The sequence below is a fragment of the Cavia porcellus genome, unplaced genomic scaffold, assembly GCF_034190915.1.
Source record: "Cavia porcellus strain 051 isolate PalLab524CR breed Dunkin Hartley unplaced genomic scaffold, mCavPor4.1 scaffold_10, whole genome shotgun sequence".
Taxonomy (NCBI): domain Eukaryota; kingdom Metazoa; phylum Chordata; class Mammalia; order Rodentia; family Caviidae; genus Cavia; species Cavia porcellus.
This window is the reverse complement of record NW_026947493.1, coordinates 36,256,297-36,283,110: the sequence shown is the minus strand read 5'-3', so window position 1 is coordinate 36,283,110 and position 26,814 is coordinate 36,256,297. Positions and strand designations below refer to the sequence as shown.

Below are 26,814 nucleotides of genomic sequence, written 5' to 3'. Positions count from 1 at the left end.
AACAACGCCCTTTAGTTTATGAATGGTGTAGGTGGTCATGGCCTTGTAAAAGGTGAACTAATAAAGTATAATCATAAAATCACAGAACAAACAGTTGTAATTGATCACTTCTTTATTTTATAGATACAAAGGTAGATCTCCCCATCACCAGTGGCTATACTTTGTACAGCTTATAATTTCCTTGATAAAATTGTAGTATTCTAAGTAAACAACTGTTACAAACATAATACAATAGAATATTAAGCCAGCACTTAGGGAAAACAGAGAGACAGACAGAATAATGAATATGAGTATTTGCAGCATGAAACAAATTTTTGATATCAAAATTATCTTTACCATAATAGCATTATGATCATGTTAAATATTTTCAGGAGCAATATTGGTAACCCCAGAAAGGCTTAGCTATTATTTTCCCTTTAAAAGAGAAAAAAATGATTATAAGTAGCTTGACTATAATTTTTAAGTGTCACAAGAAGACTTGTTTTTGGCTTAATTGGTGTTTATAGTAGTATTTGTCTTTTTACTTGTGGAGCTCAGTTTTCCTTTCCTTTTCCTTTTCCTTTTCCTTTTTGATTTTGTTCCTTAGTAAGAAACTATTTCCAATTTGGAAGAGACTGTAACAAGTTCCAATCAAGAAACAATGGCTTGATCTGGCCAAGGCAAATTTGCAAATGGCTTGATGTTCCTGCCATTTCAGAGTCATTAAAAGTCAGTTATGTGAAGTCCCAACTTGACTTAAATGTGAAAGAGGTTTCTAAATTCAATATGCACCTCACTGGGATGTTACAATGGACCCATAATTTTGAACCTTCCTTTCCTTCTGCTATTTCTATGTATAAAATATATTTTTGGAAATCTGACGATAAGAAGAAATGTTTTCATTATTTTAAAAAGCAAACTGTGAAAACTATTTTAGTACACAATATCTGGCTGAAGTTGAAATGCCACAGCATATAAGAATATGTAGAGGAGCATGCTTATAATATGTAGAGGAGCATGCACTGGGGAAGCAGAGTCAAGTAGATTATAAATTCAGTCCTAGTCTAGGCAATTTAGTGAGATTTGGAAACTAAAAAGAATTAAGATGTATATGTAATAATGTATATGTAATAATTTATACATATATGTAATAATCTCTACAATGAATATAATCATTATGTGTTACAAACATGTACTAATAAATTTTTTAAAATAAAAAATTGGGAATCTAGCTTAGTAATAAAGTGCTCCTATTTGGATCTCCAGTATCCACCCCCCAACACACAGAGAAATATATCCACACACAAAAAATTGGAGGAAACTGCATTTTTTTTGCAGGATTTTCTACTTGTTGACATTTCATTGGCACACTCTAGATCATGGGTTGCGTCCCTATTTGCTGCCATGTCTAGATAGGGAGTGCAACAAACAGTAGCATAATACATCTAGGTAAGTATATAAAATACATAAATATATAATAAACATTGTTCTCTGACTCTCTGTCTCTCTATCTCTGTCTCTGTCTGTCCCTTTCTCTGTCTCTGTCATTCTCTCTCTCTCTCTCTCTCTGTCTCTCTCTCTCTCTCTCTCTCTCTCTCTCTCTCTCTCTCTCTTCTAAGATTATAGCCAAGTGCTGTCTCAAAGCTTTGGTGTTTTTACATGTAAGTAACACTTACTTTGTCCATATCTGTTTCTCTGACTGTCTACTTACTGTGGACCTATGTGAAAGGATAACACACATAGGATTTCAGCACCTTCATCCTTTTTGTTTCATGCCATATTTCATTCCCGGGGTTCCATTCATGCTGTTGAAGTATCTTCTGCTTTCCTCCTGTGTGGTGTTGCAGGTGGGCCCTTTGGACAGTGACAGACATACGATCAAGTCTCAGCTTTGCCATAAAGAAGCTGTGCTGCTAGAGAACCTTAACTGTGTTTCAGAATGCTGATGGGTCTCATGAAACTCCTTCATAAGTGTTAGCTAGTGTTATCATAGCTGTTGTCAATATGATTAGCTTTTACTGATAACTGCTAGAATATCATAGTATGGTGGTTGAGTTTACTAACCATATGTGGATAGTGAGATATAAAATGTACTATAGTAATTATAAATCACATTACTATTCACTTTTAAGTAGCAGCCAGGTTCATTGTCCGTTTTTAATTAGTTCTTTTATATATTATAATAAAATCCCTTGTAAATTTTAATTTAATGAATCCTGTATTATTTGTACTATTATTATCCTCATTTTATGGATGAAGAAACTAGAGGGAGGTTAAAGAGATTTTGTCTTTTTGTGGAGTGTGGTAAATAAGTGGAAGGCTAGGATTTGAATTTGAGTTTAGTTTTAGTTTCCTTTCCAGGTTTCTAACAGTGTATCAATAGCTTTATGACTCGTCATAAACAATTCTTCCTGGGCAGACTGTGTTCTTGCTTTTCTCTCCATTTGTAGCTTCCTTGCCTAAAGAGGGGAAAATAGGAAATACAGATGGCCAACTGATTTTCTGGGAACTCGGGGGCTGGTTGGATTTATCTTGCTCATGAGTGCCCCAATAGCAGTTGGTGGATGATACTTCTTTGTTTACAAAGAAAACTGACATATATTAATATAATCCTTGTTTTTACCATTTGTGTAAGTAATCATAAAGTAGGCATTTAATAAACTGTTTGCTTAAGTGACTTACCAGAATACTGTACATACACATAAGCAAACATTTTTACCAGTTACAAACATGTATAGGTACTAGAACAGACACTGCATTTTAGGTTTAGCTTCACAGAAATTTCTGAAATTTACCATTTGTCTTTTTTTCACAAAAGTACTTAAAGTTTATATTTTATCTTATTTGCTTTTGCTTTATTGTAGCGAGGCTTTTTCATTGCTTAAAGGGTCTCATACACCCCCAAGAATAAAAAGAAAGTCTGCCATATTTCTTTTAGCACTTTTGCGGTTTCAGTTTTTACATCTAACTCTTGGTTCTATTAGAGACTTATTTTTATTGTAAGGTTTTTAAAAAGATTTAATTTTATTATTTTTTAATTGAATAGTCAGTTGTGAGCAATTACTAATGAAAAAATCCATATTTTCCTTACTGTATCTATATGTGACTTTTATTATACACTACATTTTTTGAAGGGGTACCGGGGATTGAACTCACGACTTCACATCAGGCGCTCATGCTGCTGAGCTAAACCCTGGGCCACACACTAAATTTTTATATACTTATGAATCTGTTTTGGACTGATTTTTCTTTTTTGGCACCAGGAATCAAACTCAGGACCTTGAGCTCGGCCCATAGGCACTTATGCCACTGAGTTATATTCCCAGCCCAACTTTATTTTCCTACATGGACTCACTAGCATGTTTTTGTTTTTTCCCTGCATCACTTCTAAACTGTTTTAATTGTCAAAGCTTTAAAATGTGTTTTAGTATTTGGATCATTCACTTCTTTGTTTCCAGATTGTAGTTTAGAATAGATAGTGTTTGAGCCCATCAAGCAAAATTTTGTTTCTTTATAAAAGAAATAGTTGATGGTAAACATATAATCCTGTTTTTACCATTTGTGTAACTGAGCATGAAGTAAGCATCTAATAAACTCTTATTTATTTGCTTATTAAAAGGCAAACAAGGGGCTGGGGATTTAGCTCAGCGGCATAAGCGCCTGCCTTGAAAGCAGGCAGTCGTGAGTTTGATCCCTGGTACTGATAAAAAAACGAAAAAGCAAAAAATAAATAAATAAATAAATAAAATAAAAGGCAAACAAGCAGCTTTGCTATTGTCCCATCCCCAGATGCCAGCTGTTCTTGAGTAAGAGAGTGAGTTTTTAATCAAAAGATGTCTTTAAATTACAAGTCTTTCGCATTATCGCTGTGAGAAGAACGTCATAGACACCCAGTATTGCATTTTACAACACTTATTACATATATTAACTTAATAACTATAAAGATACAAAAAATAATATGAATTACTGCATGCATTTCACTTTTATGCCATTATATAGTAAAAATATATATATATTTTAGGTGAACTGTTTTAAGTGGAGGACTGTCTGTATTGAAACTCAGCAGTGCTTTATATAGTGACTTACATGATCTAGAATAGGTTCATTTTTAATTTTGGAGATCATTATCTGATAAGAGAATATGAAGAAGAGAAAATATTTTAAAAATTCTTTTAGCAAACTCATGAATTTTTGAACACACTTTTCCATTCTCTAGGAGTAAATGATGCAGCCCCAAAACATGTGTCCCTAATTTGTCAGCCATTTATAAATATTTCTGAAATACTTGCTTAGACGTTAATCATTTAGATTTACTGAAAATCATTGACCTTGAGATCACAAAATTATTATTTATTCTTAACATTAAATTACCAGTTATTTAAATTTTAGGGCTTCAATGACAGTTTCGAAGTTTGGTGTCACAGATAAATAAGATTGATATTTTAAAATCCCATGTTAAATCACAGTTTCACATTTAAATGTAGCTTTTTTTAAAGAGAAAGTATAATATGAATGATTCAAGCTATTTTCTTAAGCTTATTTTTCTTAATGCTTTTTTATTTCAAAAAAGGTAAAACAAAATTTCATAACAAAATAATAGAATAACTAATACATTACATGTTGTTATCTTTAAAGTACTTGCGCAGGGTAAAAAATACAGACATAAAAATTTCTCCAATTGATATTAGCACAAACCTTCCTTTTTAATGAATGAAGAAATACTAGTACGATTTTTCATTTTTTCATTTTCCCTACTGTCCTTTCTCCTTTCAACCATACTAGTTGCTTTTTTACTTTGAACAATATCTTCCCTTTTCACAACATCTATTGTACATTTTAGACCTTATTCTTTCAGTTTCTCACCTCAGGGAGATAACACAATATTTATACATGTGAGTCTGATTTAGTTCACTTAGAGTTTGGTCTCAAGTTGCACCCACTTACCTAAATAAGGCTCAAGTTTATCTTTCTTTATGATTGAGTAGTACTCCATTGTATAAAAATACTACATCTTTTTTTATCCATTCATTGGTTGATGGACATTTGGGTTGTTTCAAAGATTTAGTTATTACAAATTGTGCAAATATATTGCTGTGTTATAATGTTTGCTGTGGTATAATGTTTTTAGTTCTCTTGTAAGATAGTTAGAAGGGGAATAGCTGGATTAAATAGGACCTCTAGTCCTAATTTCTTGAGAAATCTCCACATTGATTTCCACGGTGGTTGTACCAGTCTGTACTCCCTCAGGCAGTGGCGAAGAGTTCCTTTTCCATACATCCCTTCCAGCATTTGTTATTGGTTGATTTCTTGATGAGAATTATTCTTTCTGGGGTGAGTTGAAATCTCTCTGTTGTTTTAACTTGCATCTCTTAAATGACCAGTGGTGTTAAACATTTTTCATATACTTATTGGCCATTTGTATTTCTTCATCTGAGAAGTGCATATTCATCTCAGATGCCCATTTTTGTTTTGGGTCTTTGAATTTGGGGAGCCTGATTTTTTTCACTTTCTACATGTTCTAGATACAACTCACATCTAGACAATTGGCTAAAAATTTTTCACACTCTGTGGATTGTATTTTCACTCTGTTTGTGATTTATTTTGATGTTCAGAAGCTTTTTAATAAGATGAGGGTACCAGTTGTTGATTCTTTGAAGTAATCCCATGCAGTCCGGATTTTGGACTCTCTACCAGTGCCTTCAAGATTTCTACCTACTTTCTCTTCCAGTAGATTTAATTTTTCTGTTTTAATGTTTAGATCTTTGATCCGGTTTGACTTTATTTTAGTGCATGCTGATAGGACTTGGAATTTTTTGTTTTAGTCTTCATCAAGTAGAGAGCCAGTTTTACCAGCAGTATTTGTTTTAAGGGGCTATCGTTCTTCCAGTGAACATGTTTAGCCCCTTTGTCAAACATAAAGTGGCTGAGTGTGTTTGTGGTTGTGTCTGCCTCTTTTAATCTACACCACACATCCTCAGATCTGTTTTATTTGCTAGTACCATGCTGATTTTTTTTTTTTTTTACAAAAGCTTTGTAGTATAATTTCAAGTCAGGGATTATGATGCTCCTGCCTTGCCTTTGTTGCCTAGGATAGCCTACGCTACGCTATTTTAGGTCTCTTCTGGTTCCAGATTTATTATACAAGTGTTTTCTCTAGTTCTGTGAAGTATATTAGTGATATTTTGATCAGAAATTCTGTTTTAATTTCATCAAATCTGTATATCAATTTTGGGAGTATGGCTATTTTTACTATGTTGATTCTCCTTTTCCATGGCAAGAGATAACCTTCCATTTTCTGATATCCTCCTTAATCTCCTTTTTTCAGAGTACTGTGACTTTCAATCTATGGATCCTTTACTTCCTTTCTTAGGTTGATTCCTAAGTATTGCATTTGCTTGAATGCTATTATGAAGAGTGTGATTTCCTTATTTTCTCTCAGTGAGTTTGTTGTTTGTATACAGAATGCTACTGATTTTTGAGTTTTGACTTTGTATCCAGCTATGCTACTAAATTTTGTTATTAAATCTAGAAGTCTTTTGGTGGAGTGTTTGGGGTCTTCTATGTAGAGTATTATGTCATCTACAAATAATGATAATTTAACTTCTACCTTTCCTATACATACTCATTTTATTTCATTCTCTTGTCTAATTTCTCTGTCTAGTGTTTCCATAACTGTCTTGAATAAGAGTGGTGATGTGAATATCCTTGTCTTATTCCTGATTTTAGCGGGGAAGCTTTCAGTGTTTGTCTATTTAGTATGATGTTGGCTATTGGTTTGTCATAGATGGCTTTTATCAGATGGAGGTAAAGACCATCTATTCTGATTTTTTCTACAGTTTTGACCATGTATGAGTGTTGGACTTTATCCAAAGTTTTTTTGGCATCTTTTGAGATGATCATATGATTTTTGTACATTTATTGATTCATGTATATTGAATCATCCCTAAATTCCTGGAATGAATCTCACTTGGTTATGGTATATAATCTTCTTGATAATTTCTGTTTGGTAGTATCTTATTGAGGAATTTTTGCATCTTCAAGTTAATCTCTCTAATGAATATTCAGAGATTAATTTGTAGTTCTCTTTTTTTGTTGATTTTCTCTGGTTTTGTTGGTTTTCTCTTGTTTTGGTATCAGAATAATACCTATTGGAATGAGTTAGGAAATATTAATTCCCTTTTAATTTCATTAAAGAGTTTTAGGACTATTGGTATTAAATCACGGAATTTCTTGTAGAAGTCAGCTGTGCATCTGTCATGGCCTGGACTTTTCTCTGTTGTTAATTTTTAATTACATTTTCAGTTTCATTTATTCATATTGGATTGTTCAGTGTTTTTATATCTACTTGATTCAGCTTTGGTAGTTCATGCACATCTAGGAATCCATCCATTTTCTTGGTTCAAAGTTCATATTGACTGTGAAGAGAATAGCTACTACTGCAAAGGGTTCCTGCTACCTGGAATATTGTTTTTCATTCTTTGACTTTTTGTTTATGAATTTATTTTTGAGTTAAGTGTGTTTTCTGTATACAGCATATTGTTGGATTTTGTGTCTTGATTCATTCTTCCAGTCTGTTTGTTTTGTTTGGTGAATTAAGGCCATTTACATTGGTGGTTATTACTGAAATGTATTGCTTATCTTTGTCATGTTATTTTCCTGCTGTTGGTTCCCCACTTTTCCACTCTGTTTAATTGCTTGCCCTGTCTGTTGGTTTCATTCTGTAGTTCTTGAAATTGTGATTATTTTTACCTCTGTCTAGAATATCTTTCATTGCCCTTGTAGTGTTGGTTTCGTGGGTATGAATTTCTTGTTTTCTTTGTCATGAAAGCATCTTATTTCTTCTCCCTTAATTTTGAAAGATAATTTTGTGGGGTACATCAATCTGGGTCAGAAGTTGTTTTCTTTTGGGACTTGAAATACTTTAAGCTCTTCTTGACTTGAAGGTTTGTGTTGAGAAGTCTGCTGTTATTCTAATGGGCTTTCCTCTAAAAGTGATTTTTTTCTTTTCTCTGACAGTTTTTAATATTCTGTTCTTGTGCTGAATTTCTGGTATCTTGATTATTGTATGTCTGTGTGTAGATTTATTTTGGTCGTGGCTAACTGGAGATCTATTTGCCTAATATATCTCTATGTCAGGTTCTTTTCCCATGCTTGGGAAATTTTCTGCTATTACTTCTGTAAATAGTTTTTTTGTTTTTATCATGTATGTTGAGTCCTGCTTTTTCACTGACATAAGTTATATTTCTTAGGGTCATCTTTCAGTTGTTGAATTTTTATTTTCTGATCTTTTGCTATTTTCAAGCCATCTTTCCTTTCATGAATGCTAGCCATGATGCTGTCTTCAAGTCTGATAGTCTGTCTTTGGTTTTGTTCATGTAATTGTTTCAACTTTCAGTGGAATTTTTAATTTCTTAGATATCTGTTTGAATCTTCCATGCATTCTGTTTCTTTCATATATTGATCATTCACCATTTCCATCCTTTTCCTATCATCTATATTTTTTATCTGTCTCTACTCTAGATTTGCTGAGCAATTCTTTTATGAATGTTGACAGTTCTTTTTTTACCTGAGAGATTATTTCTGATCTGATTCCATATATAGTCTCATGAATTTGTTTCCTTACATAGTGTGCTATCATTTCAAAAATTTCAGGAGTTTGTCTTCCATTTTCCTCTATCTTGTCTCCTGCACTTGTTTTGGGTTTGGCTAAAGATCTGAGGTTGCATTTTGTTTCTGTGTTTTGTCAAAAGTTTTTATTTTGTTTTTTCCATTGATCCTTGTAACTTAGTAGTAGGTGACTGTGTCAGTGATATCAAGGCCTGTAGGCAAGGTTTATTCTTTGGGGATGTCTTTAGTGTGTAGGGGTTCTTCTTTTGTGTATGTCCCAAGATCTTACCCTGTTTATCTTGGCAGTGAGTCTCTCCTGCTTGCTGTGTTATTTTCCCAGCATTAGACACCATTGGCTCTGCCTGGTCTTTGCTCAGCCTTCTGTGTTCTTCTTCCACTGGCAAGTTTCTGTTCTCTCAGGTTTCTTGTTGCAGGGCGAGGTGGGGTGCTGGGGTATAGTCTGTTACTTTGCTCCTGCTATTGCAGTCCAATTCTTACTGGGTCCCAATTCTTACTTCTCTCCAGAGGTGGCATGCTACTTTACCATTTGTTGCTTTACAAGTTCCAATGCCACCATCACGGGTCTCTGCTGTACTCTGTAACTTCCTTCAGTGAAATGTGTTGGGGTGCTGTGGGGTGCCTCTCTGCTCTTGCCCCTAGAGGCATGGGGACAGCTTAGAGCTGCATAGTTCCAAGGTGTAAACAGGCCCTTTAATTCCCAGTGCCTCTTTGGCCACATGTGGTGAGCAAAGGGGTAGCTGTTCCATTTACTACACATCTCTGTGGTCTTTAATCGTGTTCCTGGTGGTTCCAGTTAGCACTCTGGTGCACAAAAAGAAAAGGTAAAAAAAAAAAAAGAGAGAGAGAGAAGGGGAGGGAAGGGAAAGGAAGGGAAGGGGGAAGGAAAGGAAAAGAATAAAAAGGAATGAAAAAAAGAAAATCAATCCATTGACAGGGAGGGAGCAGTTTGTGTGGCAGAATTGACTGCTGGACTATAGTGTCTTTTGTGTGGAGGGAAGCAGACAAGGCAAAGGGTCTTATATCCCTGGTCTATGGTGTATGGCTTGATGTAGCCACACTGTTTTAGTGTATCCTTTTTCCTTCTTCTTTCTTTTTTCATTTTCTTCTTCAAGTTTAGAAAGCAGTCATCCCAATCCAGCAGTCTACTGGCACGTGGGTTAGCTGGCTGGCCACTTTTTAAAAGTCCTTTATCTATATTTTGGTTGATCTATTAGTCTCATATCAGATTGATTTTCATTTCAGGATATATGTCCCTCCCCTTTGTTCTGGTTACCTGTGTTTTAATTGAATTTCTCTGAGTAGCACTGAGTGAAGCTTCTCCTATATTCAGGCATTTTTGTCTGTATCACCTTGTTAATGTTTCAAAGATGGGCCTTTTAGATCTGAGGAGGTACTAAGATCTATAGTTTTACAAATTGGTTTTAAGTATTTTGTATTTATAACAATCATCGTGTTGCAAAATAACATTGACTTTGGAATTGCTTCCTTTTGTAGTAATTCAAAAATGTTATGACAGCTATAGTTTTATAGTGAGCATAAAAACCAGTGAGGTAAATTCAGTGAGGTAAAATTAGTGTTGGACGTTTTATTAACAGAAACTTTAAGTATTAACACATGACTTAAAATTCCCATGTGTTTTCAGAAATTTGCTGGAGCTGAACTGAACATTAAATATTAAACTTTGGACTAGTCACTTAAAACCACCTAATTTTAGTGTAAGAAGTAGCCAAAAACTTAAGTATGAAAACAGGCTTTATACAGTTGGCTGTATTATTAACCCACATATGACATGAGTTCTTCCATGGAGAAAGATTAACCCAACCTTGTTGTCTTCAAGTATGTGGCATGTGGAACTTGGGTGTAATATTTTGACAGGTAGGTAAAACAAATGCAACTTTACAATATGAATATCATAACTGTTTTATTAACAACCTGGTGATTGTAACTTAAGTTTTAAAAGAATAGCATATGGTTTTAAGGTACTGAATATCCTTGAATTCTATTTTTTGAGTTGAAAGTATAAAATGAGCAGACATAATATTAAAATTATACTATAAATTATGAAGCACCCTATAATATAGCCCATATTACTTCTCCTTGTGCTATCTAAATATTTTTGAACATAATGTAGGTTTTTCTCCTTGCTTAGTGTATAAGCCTTTGATTGCTAGCTGGAAGCCGACATACACAGGTGAGATTATATAGTCCTTTTTTTTGCCCATGCATTCGAACTTCAAGGACTGCAGTGATCATCAAGAAGATAAATACCTCACTAACATGAACTGGCTGCCTTAAAGGGCTACAGGCTTAGCTGAAGTGACCAAATCTTTGCTTTCTTATAATGGAGAATGAGAGAGACTTTATAATGAAAAACTGAATTTCATGGGCTCTTTTAGAAAAGAAACTTCTCTGAGTTTTCAATTGTAAACATGTCCTCCCTTTACACATTTTTATGAATTTAATCACAGACCTGTGCATCTTACTTGGAATGAACTTGTATGCAGAAGGCACCCTAATCAGTCTTACGTTGAAATGTTAATTCCAAGACTATTCATATACACCCAGGTTATATTCTAGTCCAGTCTCTGTAATGTCAGCAGCTTAAAAGACATGTAGTCCTTGCCTTTTATTTCCCAGCCACCTTAAACTGCAGGTGTCTAATCCTGAAGTTCTGATTTTCTTTCCTCATGCCTGATTTTCCTGTCACAGGAAACTGACGGTTCCAATCAGTACTTCAAGGAATTATCTTTGATTTCTTCCTTCTTTTCACCCTACATACATGAACGCTAGTTTTGCCACTTATCTCCTGATGGCATCTCAAATTTTATCTCACACAGCCAGTTTTTCTCTAAACCACTTTTCATCCTGGGTGAGGCAACCACTGTGTCCCCCTGGTCACTGTAGCAACCTCCTTCCTATCCCTGTTTTCCATTTTTGTCCATTGATGTCCATTTTCCATAGATCACCAGAGGGAATTTTTAAGAAAATGTGCATCAAATTGTCCATTCTTGGCTAATTGCAAGAGTCTGTGGGTCTTTAGTAACTTGCTTGATTTCTGCTTCAAAAAGATATTGTGTATTTACCTTGAATATTTTCATCTGATCTAATAACTCCAATTTGAATTTAATGTTATAAGGCTTTTACTTAAGTTCTTAGATTTCATATTTGTATTATACTTCTTTTATCTAAAACTCATTTTTATTAAAGATATTGACATAATACATATCCCCCTCCCGACTTTACACATATATGGTTAAAGAGACCATATTGTTTAAAAGACTGAATCTCTAACACCTATAATAATGCCTGGTAATGAAATAATATCATGTTTGTTGAATGAATAAATGATTCTTGTTACTGTACATAAAAAGGACATCTATAAATGTTAAAACAGTGTCAGAAGTCACAGTTAAGGGCCTAACCAGATGTAGGTTAAGAGATGTACAATGTCCTATCCTTATAGCCATTTTTCAATGGCAAAATGAAAATTTTTATATAGTTAGTGATTGATCTGGACTTTCTTCTGAACAAAATTATTCTGAATTCTTTCAGTAAGGCCTTGGAGACTCATATTAAGTGAATCACCCAATCAGTTAGGTCATTGACAGTTACTCAGTTCTCTTTTATGGAGTTCAGTACCATTGATTGTTAGAGGGAGGACATCTATGGTACTCCTGCCTAATATGACCTGGTCTCCCTGGAGTACATCTCAAAGATACCGTCTCTCTGAGTTCTCCTTCAAATCTAACTCTTTGTCCTTTTCAAGTCATGAAGCTTCACCCTAAGTCAGAATGATGATATTTCTTGTGGCAGGGTTCAGATAACCTTGTGTTTGCTGCTGGAAAGAAATCCTACTGGAAGCATCTAAATACAAGAGAGATGAAAGTTTTAAATGTAGGACTGTGTTCTAAGTGCTAAAGCTTGTGATTCTAGAGTCATTGACCTGTGCCAACAATATGGTAGTCATAGGGCAGCATGCATGGCTGTTGAGCTCCTGAAATGTGGCTGGTTCCAAGGAAGAGGTACTGAAAATATAAAATAAGCATTAGAGTTTGAAGACAGTTTGAACTATAAGAATGTACCATGTAAAGTAATGATATTTTAGATATCGTAGGTTAAATGAAATATATTATTAAAATTAATTTTACCTTTTAATTTTATGAATGTGTCTATTAGAAAATTTAAAGCAGCAGATACAGCTGATATCATATTTATTTTGGATACATGCTCTTAAATCTTGTTTCTGGAAGTATGGACATGCTTCTGCAGCAGTTCTAGCTGATCTAGACACCTCAAATGCCACTCACTTCACCAAGGAAGATAAAAGTTACTTCTCATGCTAGTAATGTTAATTGAGCAATTTTCAGATGTTCATCAAATACAAAGAATATTAATGTACCTTTGGTACCTGACTTTGAAATGTTTGCTTTTAATTAAAGTCTTTCATAAGCTAATTAAGTTTCCTAGAAAATTTATTCCCAGTGGTGTAACTTACCCATCTACCCACCCAGATACCCCTGCTCGTTGAAACACATATCACAGAGTGTGTGCTGAATGAAATATTTTAAAACAAATGTCAGACAGCATAACATTCTGGTACATGTTAGAGTATAGAACCTTAGTTACTAGTTCTCCTCTCTTCCTGAAGGCTGTTGATCAGTGACCATTATTGTATTCCTACAGTATATAAATCACTGAATTAGAGACTGTGGAACAAAGAACAATAAAACATAATAACAATGGCAAAAATTTATTGTTTCTCAATAAATTTAGCACAGCACACTATGTTAAATACCTAATAGATGTTACTTAACTTTATCCTCAAAATAACTAGATGTAAGAAGTACTGTTATCCTCATATAACACTTTAGTCATGTTCCTGATATTTGTAAGATTTGTTTTGCCATGAGTTTGTTAAGTTTATATTTACAAGGCAAAGAATGTTTGAAAATTTCTGCTCACCCAAGAGCTCCTTGTATATTCAAACTGAATTGAAGCAAATGGGCTTCTTCAGTCACTTTTCTCCTTTCCTAAGGACTTGTTCTGCAACCTCTGTGCCCACTTCTCGAGATCTTACTGATTCTTCATGTTAACTGTGACTTTGGCTCCTCTCATTTTTTCCCTTCTTTCAATTTGGGATTAAAGGAGATAGGAAGTAGATTTTGTATAGAAAAAGTGGTAGGAATGTAATAGTCTTTTTTCTTCAATTCATGATAATGAAAGACAAACAGTTCTTTCTAGTTTTGAGGAGTCCACATTTCAGCAAACCCAGAAAAAATTATAATAATTTTGGAGTAGTTAGCACATCCTACTGTAAATCCAACCAGTGTTGGGGATAGGGTGTTAAGTGGAAAGAGGACCTGTCTTTTGAGGTCACTTGAGGACCCAGAGTTAGCAACTCTGATATCTTGTAGTTCTACCATCTGGAAAATGTAGACTTCAAAATCTTTGAGGAAGGAAAGAGTGTGGGGTGGCATTTATAAGAAGTGTTAAATCTCACTTCTGTTTAAATGTTATGAGTGAACACCAGGTTTTTATGTTTCTGAAAAGGGGCTTGGACTCATGATCTGTCCCCTGTTCAGAAAGGAAGAGTTGGATGTAAGTGAGATCTGGTGATTGCTACCACAGCATCTTTGGTTATTTTTAGTGTTTGTGTCTTTAGAGGCTGTGTATGTTATATATGCGTCGAACTTTGAAGTTGTCTTCTAATTTGAATGATTGCAAGTGGAATAAAATTTAAACATACTCTTAACCTAAATCTGCTATTAGGAAAAACAAACAAATGAAACTTTGAAGGTAAAATAAAGCTGCATTGAGAGTTTTTATGAGTGAGTGTTCTAGTTTCATTTTCTTTTAAACTTGTTCTTTGTGATAGCATGTTTATTTAATTCCTGAAGTGTTGTCAAGTGAGCAGCATTTAATCTGTGAACATTTTCAAGTGGCCTCTTTTTCTCCCTCAAGTGTTTTTCTCTCAAATGTTGTGGTGGTAGTCATTTTAAGATTGAAATGAACCATTTGATACTAAAAATTATTTTTAGCACATAGTGCTTTGTCACAATGTTAAAACTGTTTCTGAAGGCCTTATAAAATATGGCCATAGCTCAGGAGCCTTTTATATGTAACTTTTAGAAACATACCTCAACTTTGGAACTGGTTCTTTCTTTTCTTTCAAGTTACTATCTGGAAATGAAGGATAACAAATATTTTATACGCTACATAAAAGGTTAAAATTTCATATGTTATATTGCCTTTACAGATGCACACTTAAAGCATATATACAGATACACACATACTCTATCAAAAGGAAACAAGTAATTCTCCAAAAATGGAAAAATCAGCCTATTTGTAACATTACTGACTAGTTCTTATGTGGTTACATCATATGTAAAAATTTGGAATTCAACCTTACATAACTTTATGCAATGGCTGTATTATATAGTTCTAATTTTCTTTTTCTGGGAAATGATAGTGCTTTTGTTTTGCTTTGCCAAATATTATTATTGAGTCAACTGCCAAAGTTTGAGAGAACATCAAGGGTCCTTAAAAATTGTTTGGTGTTGAGTGAAGAAGTAGAGAAAAGTATTCCATATTCCCAAATATTTTAACTTTTGTATCTCTTCCTGATGTTAGAATATAATCTTGACTTGTTGTGATCCTTTAAAAATCATGTTCACTGTTGATAGAAATCAGGATATCAGCAAGGAGGACTTTAAACCCACTCATTGATAACCAGTTTGGAATGATACATCCTAATTTTTAATACAATATATTTTCCTTGTCTGATCTTTCTTGTCTTTAAGCTTCTGTGCATCAGAAGGCCTGTGTACCTTCTTGTGGTTTTGTATAATCTGGAATTTCAAATGGGACTTTAGAAATGATGTCATACTTGCTTACTTTAAATGATGGTAATGTTGGCTGAGAACTGGATGCAATTCAAGTCAAAGTATTGTATTAGAAAACAGCTTTGTTTCTTGATTCTAGTATACTGTTAAAAGCTCTAAAGATAGAATGAAGGTGGTTGAAGCATAAGATCCAAATCCCTTTGAAGTTAAATACATACTTCCTGACACATGGAAAATAAACTGACAAAGTGAAGACCTTAGTTGGCAACTCCCACCATGTTGAGCGTAGGTGTTACAAGTACTGTATTGATCACAACCAGTGATTGGTTTCAGTCCAAGAGAAATATTCTCACTGTGTAGGTTGCTTTCTATCTCTTGTAGCCTCCAGAAGATGTAGCTGGGCACTGATAGATCATATATTGTAGAAGACAACCTGGGTACCTCTCCTTGAATGCAGAACAATTGCTGCAACATTAATTAAATTGAATCTTATTTCCATATACTGACATGTGCACAGTGTGTTATTTTGTTCTCTTCTCTCTTCAATCAGCTCTAAACAGTACAAATAAGACCAGCTAAGGTACTGATATATAATTCTTGAAGCCAACCTGACAGTTTCCTGTTCCCACTCAGCTCCAGTAATGTCTGGTGAGGACCTGCTGTCAGCTCTATAGATAGTGCTTCTTACTGTATTCTCACCTAGAAGAGGCTAAAGAGCTACCTTGGACCCCTTTTGTAAGGAAAATAATTTTACTAGTGAGGGAGGACTCTGCCCACAGGACCTGATTACCTCCAAACAGCCCCACTGTTATAATAATATCATCACACTGGAGATGAAATTTCAACATAAGAATTTGGGAATGGTGCAAAAATTCTTGTGATGGTAGTAGAACCTGTGGAATCATCATCAGCAGAACCCTTTTAACAAAGGGTTCTAGACATTTTAAAAATATCCAATTAAGAAACCAAATTCTGTAGGAGCAATATATTAGATAGCATCTTTCAGGTGAGCATAATCTCCTTGGAAACCTCATAACCTGTTAACTGATAAAAATTAAGAATAGTAATGCTTCACATAAATTGTCACAACTGATTTTTTAAAACTACAGTAGTGTACAACTTACCAGAATCTATGGGATGCAATGAAAGCCGTCCTCAGAGGAAAATGTATTGCACTGAGCTCCCACATCAGGAAAACAGAACGAATACAAATAAACAACATGATGCTACACATCAAACAGCTAGAAAAAGAAGAGCAAATCAAGCCCAAAGCCAAAAGAGGAGAGGAAATTATAAAAATCAGAGCAGAACTCAACACAATAGAGACTAAGAAAACAATCCAAAGAATCAACAAATCAAAAAGTTGGTTCTTTGAAAGAATAAATAAAATTGATAAGCCCGTAGCCAAACTTATTAAAAAAAGGGAAGAAAGAGCTCAAATCCATGCAATAAGAAATGAAAAGGGTAAAGTCACTACAGACTCAATAGAAATACAGAAGATCATCAACACCTATTTCAAAAACCTTTACTCTCAAAGGTTTGATAACACAGAAGAAATAGACAGATTCTTAGAAACATATGAAGTACCAAATCTAGATCAAGAGGATGTAAAACTGCTGAATAACCCAATCTCTATCAATGAAATGGAACATGTAGTTAATTCCTTACCTACAAAGATGAGCCCATGCCCACACGGATTCACTGCAGAATTCTACAAGAAATACAAAGAAGACCTAATACCGACACTCCTCAAACTATTCAATGAAATTGAAAGGGAAGCAATCCTTCCCAAGTCATTCCTGGAAGCAAATATTACTCTAGTACCAAAACCTGAGAAAGACCCAACTGAAAAAGAGAACTACAGACCAATCTCCCTAATGAACACAGATGCAAAACTCCTCAATAAAATATTGGCAAATAGCATGCAGCAAATCATCAAGAAGATTATGCACCATGACCAAGTGGGATTCATCCCAGGCATGCAGGGATGGTTCAACATATGTAAATCAATAAATGTAATCCACCATATCAATAAAGCCAAAAGTAAGAATCACATGATCATTTCCATAGATGCAGAAAAAGCCTTCGATAAGGTCCAACATTCATTCATGATAAGAACTTTACAGAAAATTGGAATAGATGGTCTTTACCTCAATATAATAAAGGCTGTCTATGACAAACCAACAGCCAGTATCATACTAAATGGCCAAAAATTGAAAGCCTTTACTTTAAAATCAGGCACAAGACAAGGATGTCTTTTATCACCTCTCCTATTTAATATAGTACTGAAAGTACTAGCCAGAGGAATTAGACAAGAGAGAAAAAGGTGTAAAGAAAGGAAAAGAAGAAGTTAAATTGTCATTATTTGCAGATGACATGATACTCTACATAGAAGACCCCCTAAACTCCATTGAAAGACTGTTAGATATAATAAATAAATTCAGTTAATATAGCTGGGTACAAAATCAATACTCAGAAATCAATAGCATTCTTATACACTAGCAACAAAATCAGAGAGAGAGAGAAATAAGAGAAGCCACACTCTTCATACTAGCAAGCAAAAAAATGAAATATTTAGGAATTACTCTTACGAAAGAAGTGAAAAACCTATACAGGGAAAATTATAATACACTGAAAGAAGAAATTAAAGATGGTCTCAGAAAATGGAAAGACATCCCATGTTCATGGATAGGAAGAATAAACATTGTGAAAATGGCCATTCATTACAGATTCAATGCAATCCCAATAAAAATACCATCAACACACCTTATAGATCTAGAGAAATCACTCCTAAGGTTCATCTGGAACCAGAAGAGATCTAGAATATCAAAGGCAATTCTAAGCAGCAAAGCCAAGGCAGGAGGCATCACAATCCCTGACTTGAAGTTATACTACAAAGCAACAGTAGTAAAGTCAACATGGTACTGGAATCAAAACAGAGCAGAGGATCAATGGAATAGATTAGAAGATACAACCACAACTACAAACACACTCAACCACCTTATCTTCGATAAAGGAGCCAAGCAGATTCACTGGAAAAACGACAGTCTTTTTAATAAATGGTGTTGGAAAAACTGGCTCTCCATTTGCCAAAAACTAAAACTCGACCCAAGTCTATCACCATGTACTAAATTAAAATCTAAATGGATCAAAGATCTGAATATTAAAACAGAAACAGTAAATCTATTGGAAGACAAATTGGGTAGAAACCTTGAAGACATAGGGATAGGCAGAGAATTCATGAACAGGACTCAAACTGAATGGGAAATACTTCCCAGAATCAATAACTGGGACCACCTCTTATTAAAAAGTTTCTGTAAGTCAAAAAAAAAAATCTCCAGCATAGTGAAAAGTAAACCCACAAATTGGGAAAAGATCTTAGTGAACTCCCCCTCAGACAAAGGATTTTTGTCTAAAACATATAAAGAATTAAAAAAAATCAGACCCCCAAAATGCAAAGACCCAATCCAAAAATGGGCATCTGAGATGAATACACACTTCTCAGAGGAAGAAATACAAATGGTAAATAAATACATGAAAAAATGTTCATCATCATTGGTTATTAGGGAAATGCAAATTAAAGCACACTGAGATTCCATCTCACTCCTGAAAGGATGGCCAGGATCAAGAAAACCAACAACAACAAGTGCTGCAGAGGCTGTGGGGAAAAAGGAACTCTCCTGCACTGTTGGTGGGAGTGTAGACTGGTACAGCCTTTGTGGAGGTCAGTCTGGAGATTTCTCAAAAAGCTGGGATTGGAAGTCCCACTTGTTCCAGCTATTCCACTTCTAGGCATCTTCCCAGAAGAACTGAAAGCATCATACCACAGTGATATATGCGCACCTATGTTTATAGCAGCACAATGTGTAATAGCCAGATCTTGGAAACAACCCAAATGTCCATCAACTGAGGAATGGATACAAAAGTTGTGGTATTTCTATACAATGGAGTAGTACTCAGCTATAAAGAAGGATCACATCGAGGTATTTATCAATAAATGGGCTCAGCTTGAAACCATACTCATAGGTGAACTAAATCAAACTTGCATCTGTGAACACCGAATAGTTTCCCTAGTGTAGGAAATGATTCAAATATATAAAAGTACATGATAACCATGATTCCCCATTATGTGGCCTTGAAGCCTTATAAAATTTTCACTCATTAATTGGATGGCTTTATTCTGGGCTGTTTGATATTATGGCCTGTGATGCAATGAACAGCTACTCTGAAGAAAATAAGACATCATAATAGCTAGTACTGATGTAATACCATCTTGTCTTAAAGCCGCACCAAACTATGGCTCTTCTGTCTCCATTGATTTTATCATGTTGTAGCTTGCTGGATTTTATCATATGTGGTAGTATAAACAAAAATTGTTATAGGCAAAGAGGCAATATAGAAACCATTGATCATTTTTTCTGTTAGCTGGTTCTAAATACAATGCTTTCATCCACTTGAATGGTGTTACACAGTCTTGATATGTTTGATGCTATAGCTTATGAAGTTATACTCAAATATTTCAAAGAAAAAGACACTATGGTAACTACTATTAAGTCGGGTTATTTGTTGGTGAAACACTAGGTTGCTGAAAGTGTCATGCTTTAACCTGTATTGTTATGTTGTTATGCCCCCTTTTATCTCATCCTCTCCCTTATTCATTAAAAATTTATTTATTTTTTTTAAATTCCTTTTTTAAACTAAGGGGAAAAAATCAAAACTCTAGCAGGACATATTATAGTAACTTTTTTGATTTCCTATCAACTTGAAGTCCTGCAATATCCCCGTTATCTTCTTTTGACTGATTAGACTCTATTCTGCTCTGTATGAATGTATCAAGTATCAGAGTATAGGCAACTACTTTCAAGGCAATAAGATTCACTATGATGCCCATTCTGGTTCGACTGTTATCCTCTTTTGAGGTGCTGTAAGATTTACAAAGTTTAGGTTTTATTGGTCTTGTTCTCTACTGTTATGTTTAACTTTATTATAATACCTAAAGAGATAGACAATTCTTCTTAAGGATACAAGAGGCATTATAGTAACCATTGTTGATAACCTTGTACTCTTTTTTTACATCATGTGCTATGTCTATCCTTGGTTTTGACTGACAGCTTTGTTTTATCATGCTTGATTTTATTCTCTTACAAAAAAAAAAAAAAGTAATAAGATCTAAGGGAGCAATAAAGCCCAGAATGTGTAAATTTTGTTGTAATAAAGAGAGGGAAAGAAAAGTGCCCTGAAGGACACAACAGCAAGGCTGTTTAGGTGTGTTACATAGAAGACCATATTAATATTTTGGATTGGATTACTGAACACAACTGTTTGCAGTCTCAATGTTTGAATGTTCGCTTTGTGTGCTTTGATCCTGTGACCTGAAACACCGTTTCTAAGATAATAGCAAGTAATCTATTAATTGGTGATAGCTTACTGTTTTTTGTTTTTTTGCTTTTCTGTAGTTCTGAATTACTTGTACCCTTACACTGTTTTGTTTTGTTCTACTTTTGTTCTCTTTGTCCTTTTAAATAAAATATTTAAAAAAAAACTACAGTAGTGTCCATTTAGAAACTTGCATGCAAATACAGTGTTATAGATCAATAAAGTATAACTTTAAAAAGCTACTTGAGATTAACTTTAAAGTGGTCATTTAAAGTGCTTCATATTCTTTGTATTGTTTTATTTTTCTACTACTGCAGTGATTTTTTATTTTCTCTGAACTAGTCTGCGTAGTTGAAAAATGAAACTTTCTCAATATACAGTGTTCAGCATTGAAAAAATAAAGTTTAGTTTCTGCTTTTACTAGTGACATTTGAAATTAAGAATTGTGATTTTCTAGTTTGTATGTGTAATTTTATAATTTTTGAGCTTAGATAGAAATAGTAAATTTTTGATATGCTTTGTCTGTTTTTTAAAAAAGTATTTGGAAAACGGTCTTCCACATACATAACTGGAGAATGAGCGTTCTGTTTCCACATCATTTTCTTCTTCCAGCAGCTCTAACTTCCACTTGGCACCATGTATTTTTCTAATTTAGCAGCATTTTTCTACAAGTCACTCTTGTTGCTCTAGATGCTTGTTGCACTCTTTGTATTCCAAGAAGATGCTACAAAGCATGGGCAGCAAATTTTTGCCCTCCTGGGCTCTCAAGAGGTACAGAGTATTTTTAGTATGCTTTGTCTCCCTACCTAAGCGAACATAGTATTTCCCGTAAGTGGGGAAATGAACATAGAATCAAACTATTTCATCATGTCTTGTTTCACATACAATTTATATTATAAAAGAGCATCACTATTCAGACATGGACACAGAAATACTTTAAGATGATCATTGGTTGTTAAACTGTGTGGCATTGAGGTACCTGTGAACAGTGTTTGACCAAGCTGCACTCAGGAGACATATGCTACAACAGTGCCTCCAAAGGTGCTGGTAAAGGTTAATTTAAAGCCTTCTTTGTTTTTCCTGATTTCAGGTAGATGCACTGAGATTGCGACTGGAAGAGAAGGAATCTTTTCTCAATAAAAAAACAAAACAGCTACAGGACCTCACTGAAGAGAAGGGTACACTGGCTGGAGAGATTCGGGACTTGAAAGATATGTTAGAAGTGAAGGAAAGAAAAATCAATGTTCTTCAGAAAAAGGTGTGTAGCTGACATAAACCCTTAATGTTATGGATTTGTGTTATTCATGTTTCATAGTTTTAGGGCTAATTTGAGTATATGAAAAATAGATCATCATTTAGGAGGTGAGATTAGGGAGTATATACTTTTTCTTTATAGGTATGTAACATATTTATAGTTGTATCATGTCATATTTAGTGTGGCCTGATAAATTTTCTATTTGATAATTAAAAACCTAAATAGGGTATTTTTTGAACTTGCAAACTTAAGCACAAATAAATGCAATTGTTTAAATTTAGAAGAAAATCTAAGATAATAAGTGGGCAGCTAAGTAGTAGATCACGAGTTCAATATGCACAAGGCTCTAGGTATTATCTTTGGCACTGAGGGAAAAATAAAAAGAAACAATACAAAGTCTAAAGAATTAGTTTTCTTTTTTCTTTACTGAGGATTGAGTCAGTGTACTTTTGGGTCTTTTTACGTACTTTAGAAATTTTTTTCAAGTTACATAAACTTTGGTAGAGTTTTTCTGCTTGTCTGTTCCTGGTACTGTAACACAACATCTGAGGCTTGGTAATTTATAAAGAACAAAACTTAATTTTCTCACAGGTGTAAAAGTTTGACGTTCAAGATCAAGATCAAGGCAGCCTTGATGTCTACTGAGGGCACTTTGTTGCTTTATCCTTTAGAGGTGACATGCTGTATATTCACATGGTAGGTGGGATGGTAGAGTAAGAAAGCCTTTCTACCCCCCTCTTCCCTTTAGGGTTGCTAATCCCGTCTTATGAGACCTCTGCCGTCCTGACATAATCAGTTCCTAAATGTCCCACCTGTTAGTATTATCACATTGGTGATTGATTCAACATAGGCCTTTTGGGGTCACATTCAAACCAAAGTAACAAACCTATACATTATTTTTATGGAAGGAATGTTTGACACCCATTACTCACTTTGAGTCAGCACAGACAATATATAAATTCTAACCACAGTCATGCGACATGAAATGCTTAACTTCACTAAGGCTTTTTTTTTTTTTTTCCTTTGTTCAGTGGCTCACTTTCTCCATTATAGGGGACTTTGATTTTTTAACAGAACCACAATTTTTTTGAGAATTCCTTTTTGCTATTGTGTGTAGTTTTGATAGAACCACAGAGTACCCTATCTTCTTTTAAACAAGAAGAGAAGCTAATTCCTGCTCTTTTATGAAAGCCGAAGTGAAGCAGAAAGATGTAACATTGTCAGATTAAAAAGTAATCATCCTGGAAACTGGTTGGAAATCATCTGTGGGCAGTAGGACCCAGTGGTTAGCCATGACACCACAACAAACAGGCATGCTTCCTGACACCATGCTGCAGTTACAGACAAATGGAACAAATTGGCCCCTCCTCTTGGTATCACTTTGATATCAGCAGCATCATAGCTATTTTTCATGTATCTACCCCTAAGTTTGCTAATCTGCTCTTAATACAGAAGCTGGAATAATCCTTTTAAAGCAAATACAATTTATGTCACTATGGACCAAAATTCTCTAGTCATAATCAGCTACATAATTTGTGGGGCTCATTACAAATGAAAATATGGAGCTTGTTGTTCAAAAATTGACATTTCAGGGTGGCAGTAGCAGAGCACTAGGCCAAACACCGGCATAGTACAGGATGACAGCCCACATACTCAGGAAGCTGTCCCATTCCCGGATGGCTTTCACTTTCCCTCTGAGAAACAGTGCTGATCCTTACAGAGGCTCACAGTGTCCTGTACTCTTGTGTGTTGATGCCCAGTTTTGCTGGTTTCCCCTTTGCTCATGTCACAGTAGCCTTCACACTCTCTTGCAGAGACCTCGGAAAGAACACAGAGACCTGTGCTTTCCCAGGACTCAGCCCTTTGCTGGACACTCATCCTGGCCTGTGCTGCCCAGGACAGGAGCTGTGAACCTGAAGCTTTTGCATTGAGATGTGCTATAAATGTGAATTGTGTTCTGAATTCAGAGAATGTTTTATAAAAAGTATAGTTAAGAGCTTTATAAAAAAAGGAATTCTTACATTAATTATATTGAAGTGAAAATATTTCAAACATATAAGGTAAAACAAAATATATTTTAAAAACTAATGTGATCTGTTTCTGTTTACATTTTAAATGTGACTACGAGAAAGTTTAATATCACCATTGTGACTCCTGCTATATTTCTGTTGGGTAGAACTGCTCTAAGTATCTACATGGCTCATGCTTTTACTTCGTTAGGCCTCTACCAGATGATGCAGTACTTTGTTACAAATTTTGTTCATTGTACATACAGTAGCATGCCACATTCCTGCCACTTGTGTGCCCACATGCAGTTTTATTTTTCTAAATAGAACTTACCCATTTGGCAAATTTATATATTTTTAATTTGTTCATTTGTATTATTAGAATATAAGCTCCAGGAAGATAGACTTTATTTTTTTCCACTGTTACATCTTTAGCACTTAGAAGGTGTACATTCTTAATAAATACTGAATGAATGAGTTTACTCCACTTAAAGTCTTAGGTAGGAGTATTTGATTTGCCAAAGCTAGGTCACATGCCTGCCATCCTTTGTCAGGAAGGCTTTTTCCTCAGAATACTGGTGATTTGTTGGATTGTGTCATTAATTCATTTCCATCTAAATTTTCACTGATAAAATCCAAATCATTTGATCCTCCTGTCATAGCACTAGCTATTTGATTCTGATAATTAGAAGAGACCCAAGCAAAAATAAATGAGCACCTTTGAATCAAAGGGACTACGTCTGGGGCAGGTAGGACTAACAATGATTATTACAATGGTAGATCTGAGAAATGTTCTAGGGATTCAAGAGGGAACTTCATGTAAAGTGTCTAGCTGTATATGATAACAAAATCTGAACTCTGTTGAATTTTGCGTATATCTTATGTGTGTCTTGTATACATATATCTGTATGTGGCACAGAGCAATGAATCAAGGGCCTTCACCTTGAGCTACAACCCTAACCTTTTTTTTATTTTCATTTTGAGACAGTCTTTGTAAGTCAATAAATTACCCAGGTTAGGCTTTAACTTTGTTATCCTTGTGCCTCAGTCTCCTAGAGCACTGGGATTACAGATGTGCACCACTATACCTGTTTTGAATTTACATATAATGAAAGCTGAGTGCTGTATGATTTATTGTACTTATTATATACACTATCTACTTTTTGACATTAACCTAATGAGACAGGTACAATTAAAAATTCAGCCTTATAAGCTGGAGATTTAGCTCAACTGCATAAGGGTCTGCCTGGCAAGCTCAAGGCTGTGAGTTCAATACCTGCTACAGAAAAAAAAAAAAAAAATCAGCCTTATGATCAACTTCCCCATGGTGACGAAACTGAAATAAAAATTTTTGTATCTAAGAAAACATAGTAAATTTACTAATGCAAATCAAGTGAATAAACCTCATTTCTATTCATTTTTGTTAGAATCTGTTTTACTGTATCTGTACCATGGGGAAGTTTTAGTTTTTAAATTTGTTTTATTTTTACTAGTACCTATTTGCCATATGTAACAATCACATTCTTTATCATTATGTACTGTTTACCTGTACATAGTATCATAATTTTCTTTTTTTCGATTCCTTTCCCATCCCTTCAACTTTTCTTCCCCCCTCCATTTATAAAAGGTTGTTTCCATTTTTTCCCTTCTATTCTCTTTTTAAATCCCTTTTTCCTTTCTTCTCTTTCCCCTTCTCCCCTCTTATTCCCCTTCCCATTTGAACAGGCTCTTCCTACTTTCCAATATCTATCTTCCAGTTTGCTCCATATGTGTTGTTTGATTTATCACATAAGAGGAACAATGTGATATTTAAACTTACGTGTCTTATTTATTTCACTTAAAATCATAATCTTAAAGTGCACCCATTTACAGTGATACTTTGGTTCACAAACTTAGTTTGTCCTACAATTTAGAAGAGATGACCATATTTGTTTGTATGGGAAAAATGTCTGCAGTTGTGTTTATTACTAATGCAGAGTTTGCAAGCAGAAACAAAATTGTTCCAAATGCTTCTGTTTGTGAACCAAATTTTTTTTGTGAACACAAAAGTGTTCACAAACTGAGATATCCCTGTACCTAAATTACTGGTTTACTTTTCTTTATGGCAGAGTATACTCTATTGTATATAAATACCACATTTTATTTATCTATGGTAATGGTCATATGGGCTGTTTCCAAGATTTAACTATTATAAATTGTGCTGTTATAAACATGGGTGTGCATATATCACTGTAGTATAATGCTTTTAACTCTTTTAGGAAGATACTTAAGGGGACACATTTGAGTCAAATGGAAACTCTAGTTTGAATTTTTCAGGAATGTCCATACTGACTTCCATAGTGGTTGCACCAATTTACACTCCTTCAAACAATGGAGAAAAGTTCCTTTTCCCCCACATCCCTATTAACATTTATTATTGGTTGATTTCTTGATGATAGACATTCTTTCTGAAGTGAAGTCTTAGTGTTGTTTTAAATTGTGCCTCTCAAATGATGTTGAGCATTTTTAACATGTTTAGTTGCTGTTTACACTTCTTCATCTGAGAAATATCTAATTATTTCAGATTCCCATTTTTGGATTGGGTCTTTAAATTGGCGAGATCTAGCTTTTTTAAGTTCTTTATATATTGTAAATATTAGTCCTTTGTCTAAGAAGTAGCTGGTAAAATTTTTTTCCTGTTTTGTGGGCTCTCTCTTCCCTCTGTTCAGGATTTCTTTTGCTGTCGAAA

At 34.5% G+C, this 26,814-nt stretch overlaps 1 protein-coding gene across 13 annotated transcripts in view; it reads left to right on the top strand.

Annotated features, from left to right (window-relative positions):
- Positions 1 to 26,814, top strand: part of Erc2 (ELKS/RAB6-interacting/CAST family member 2) — a 1,000,708-nt gene that overhangs the window by 419,825 nt on the left and 554,069 nt on the right. For all 13 annotated transcript variants that reach the window (XR_010050129.1, XR_010050130.1, XM_063257298.1 and 10 more), the window contains one exon: positions 21,916 to 22,083. Coding sequence is in view for 11 of the 13 variants with exons in the window: in XM_063257298.1 (XP_063113368.1) it covers positions 21,916 to 22,083 (168 nt within the window). In the remaining 2 variants the exon portion in view is untranslated. The remainder of the gene's footprint in view (positions 1 to 21,915; positions 22,084 to 26,814) is intronic.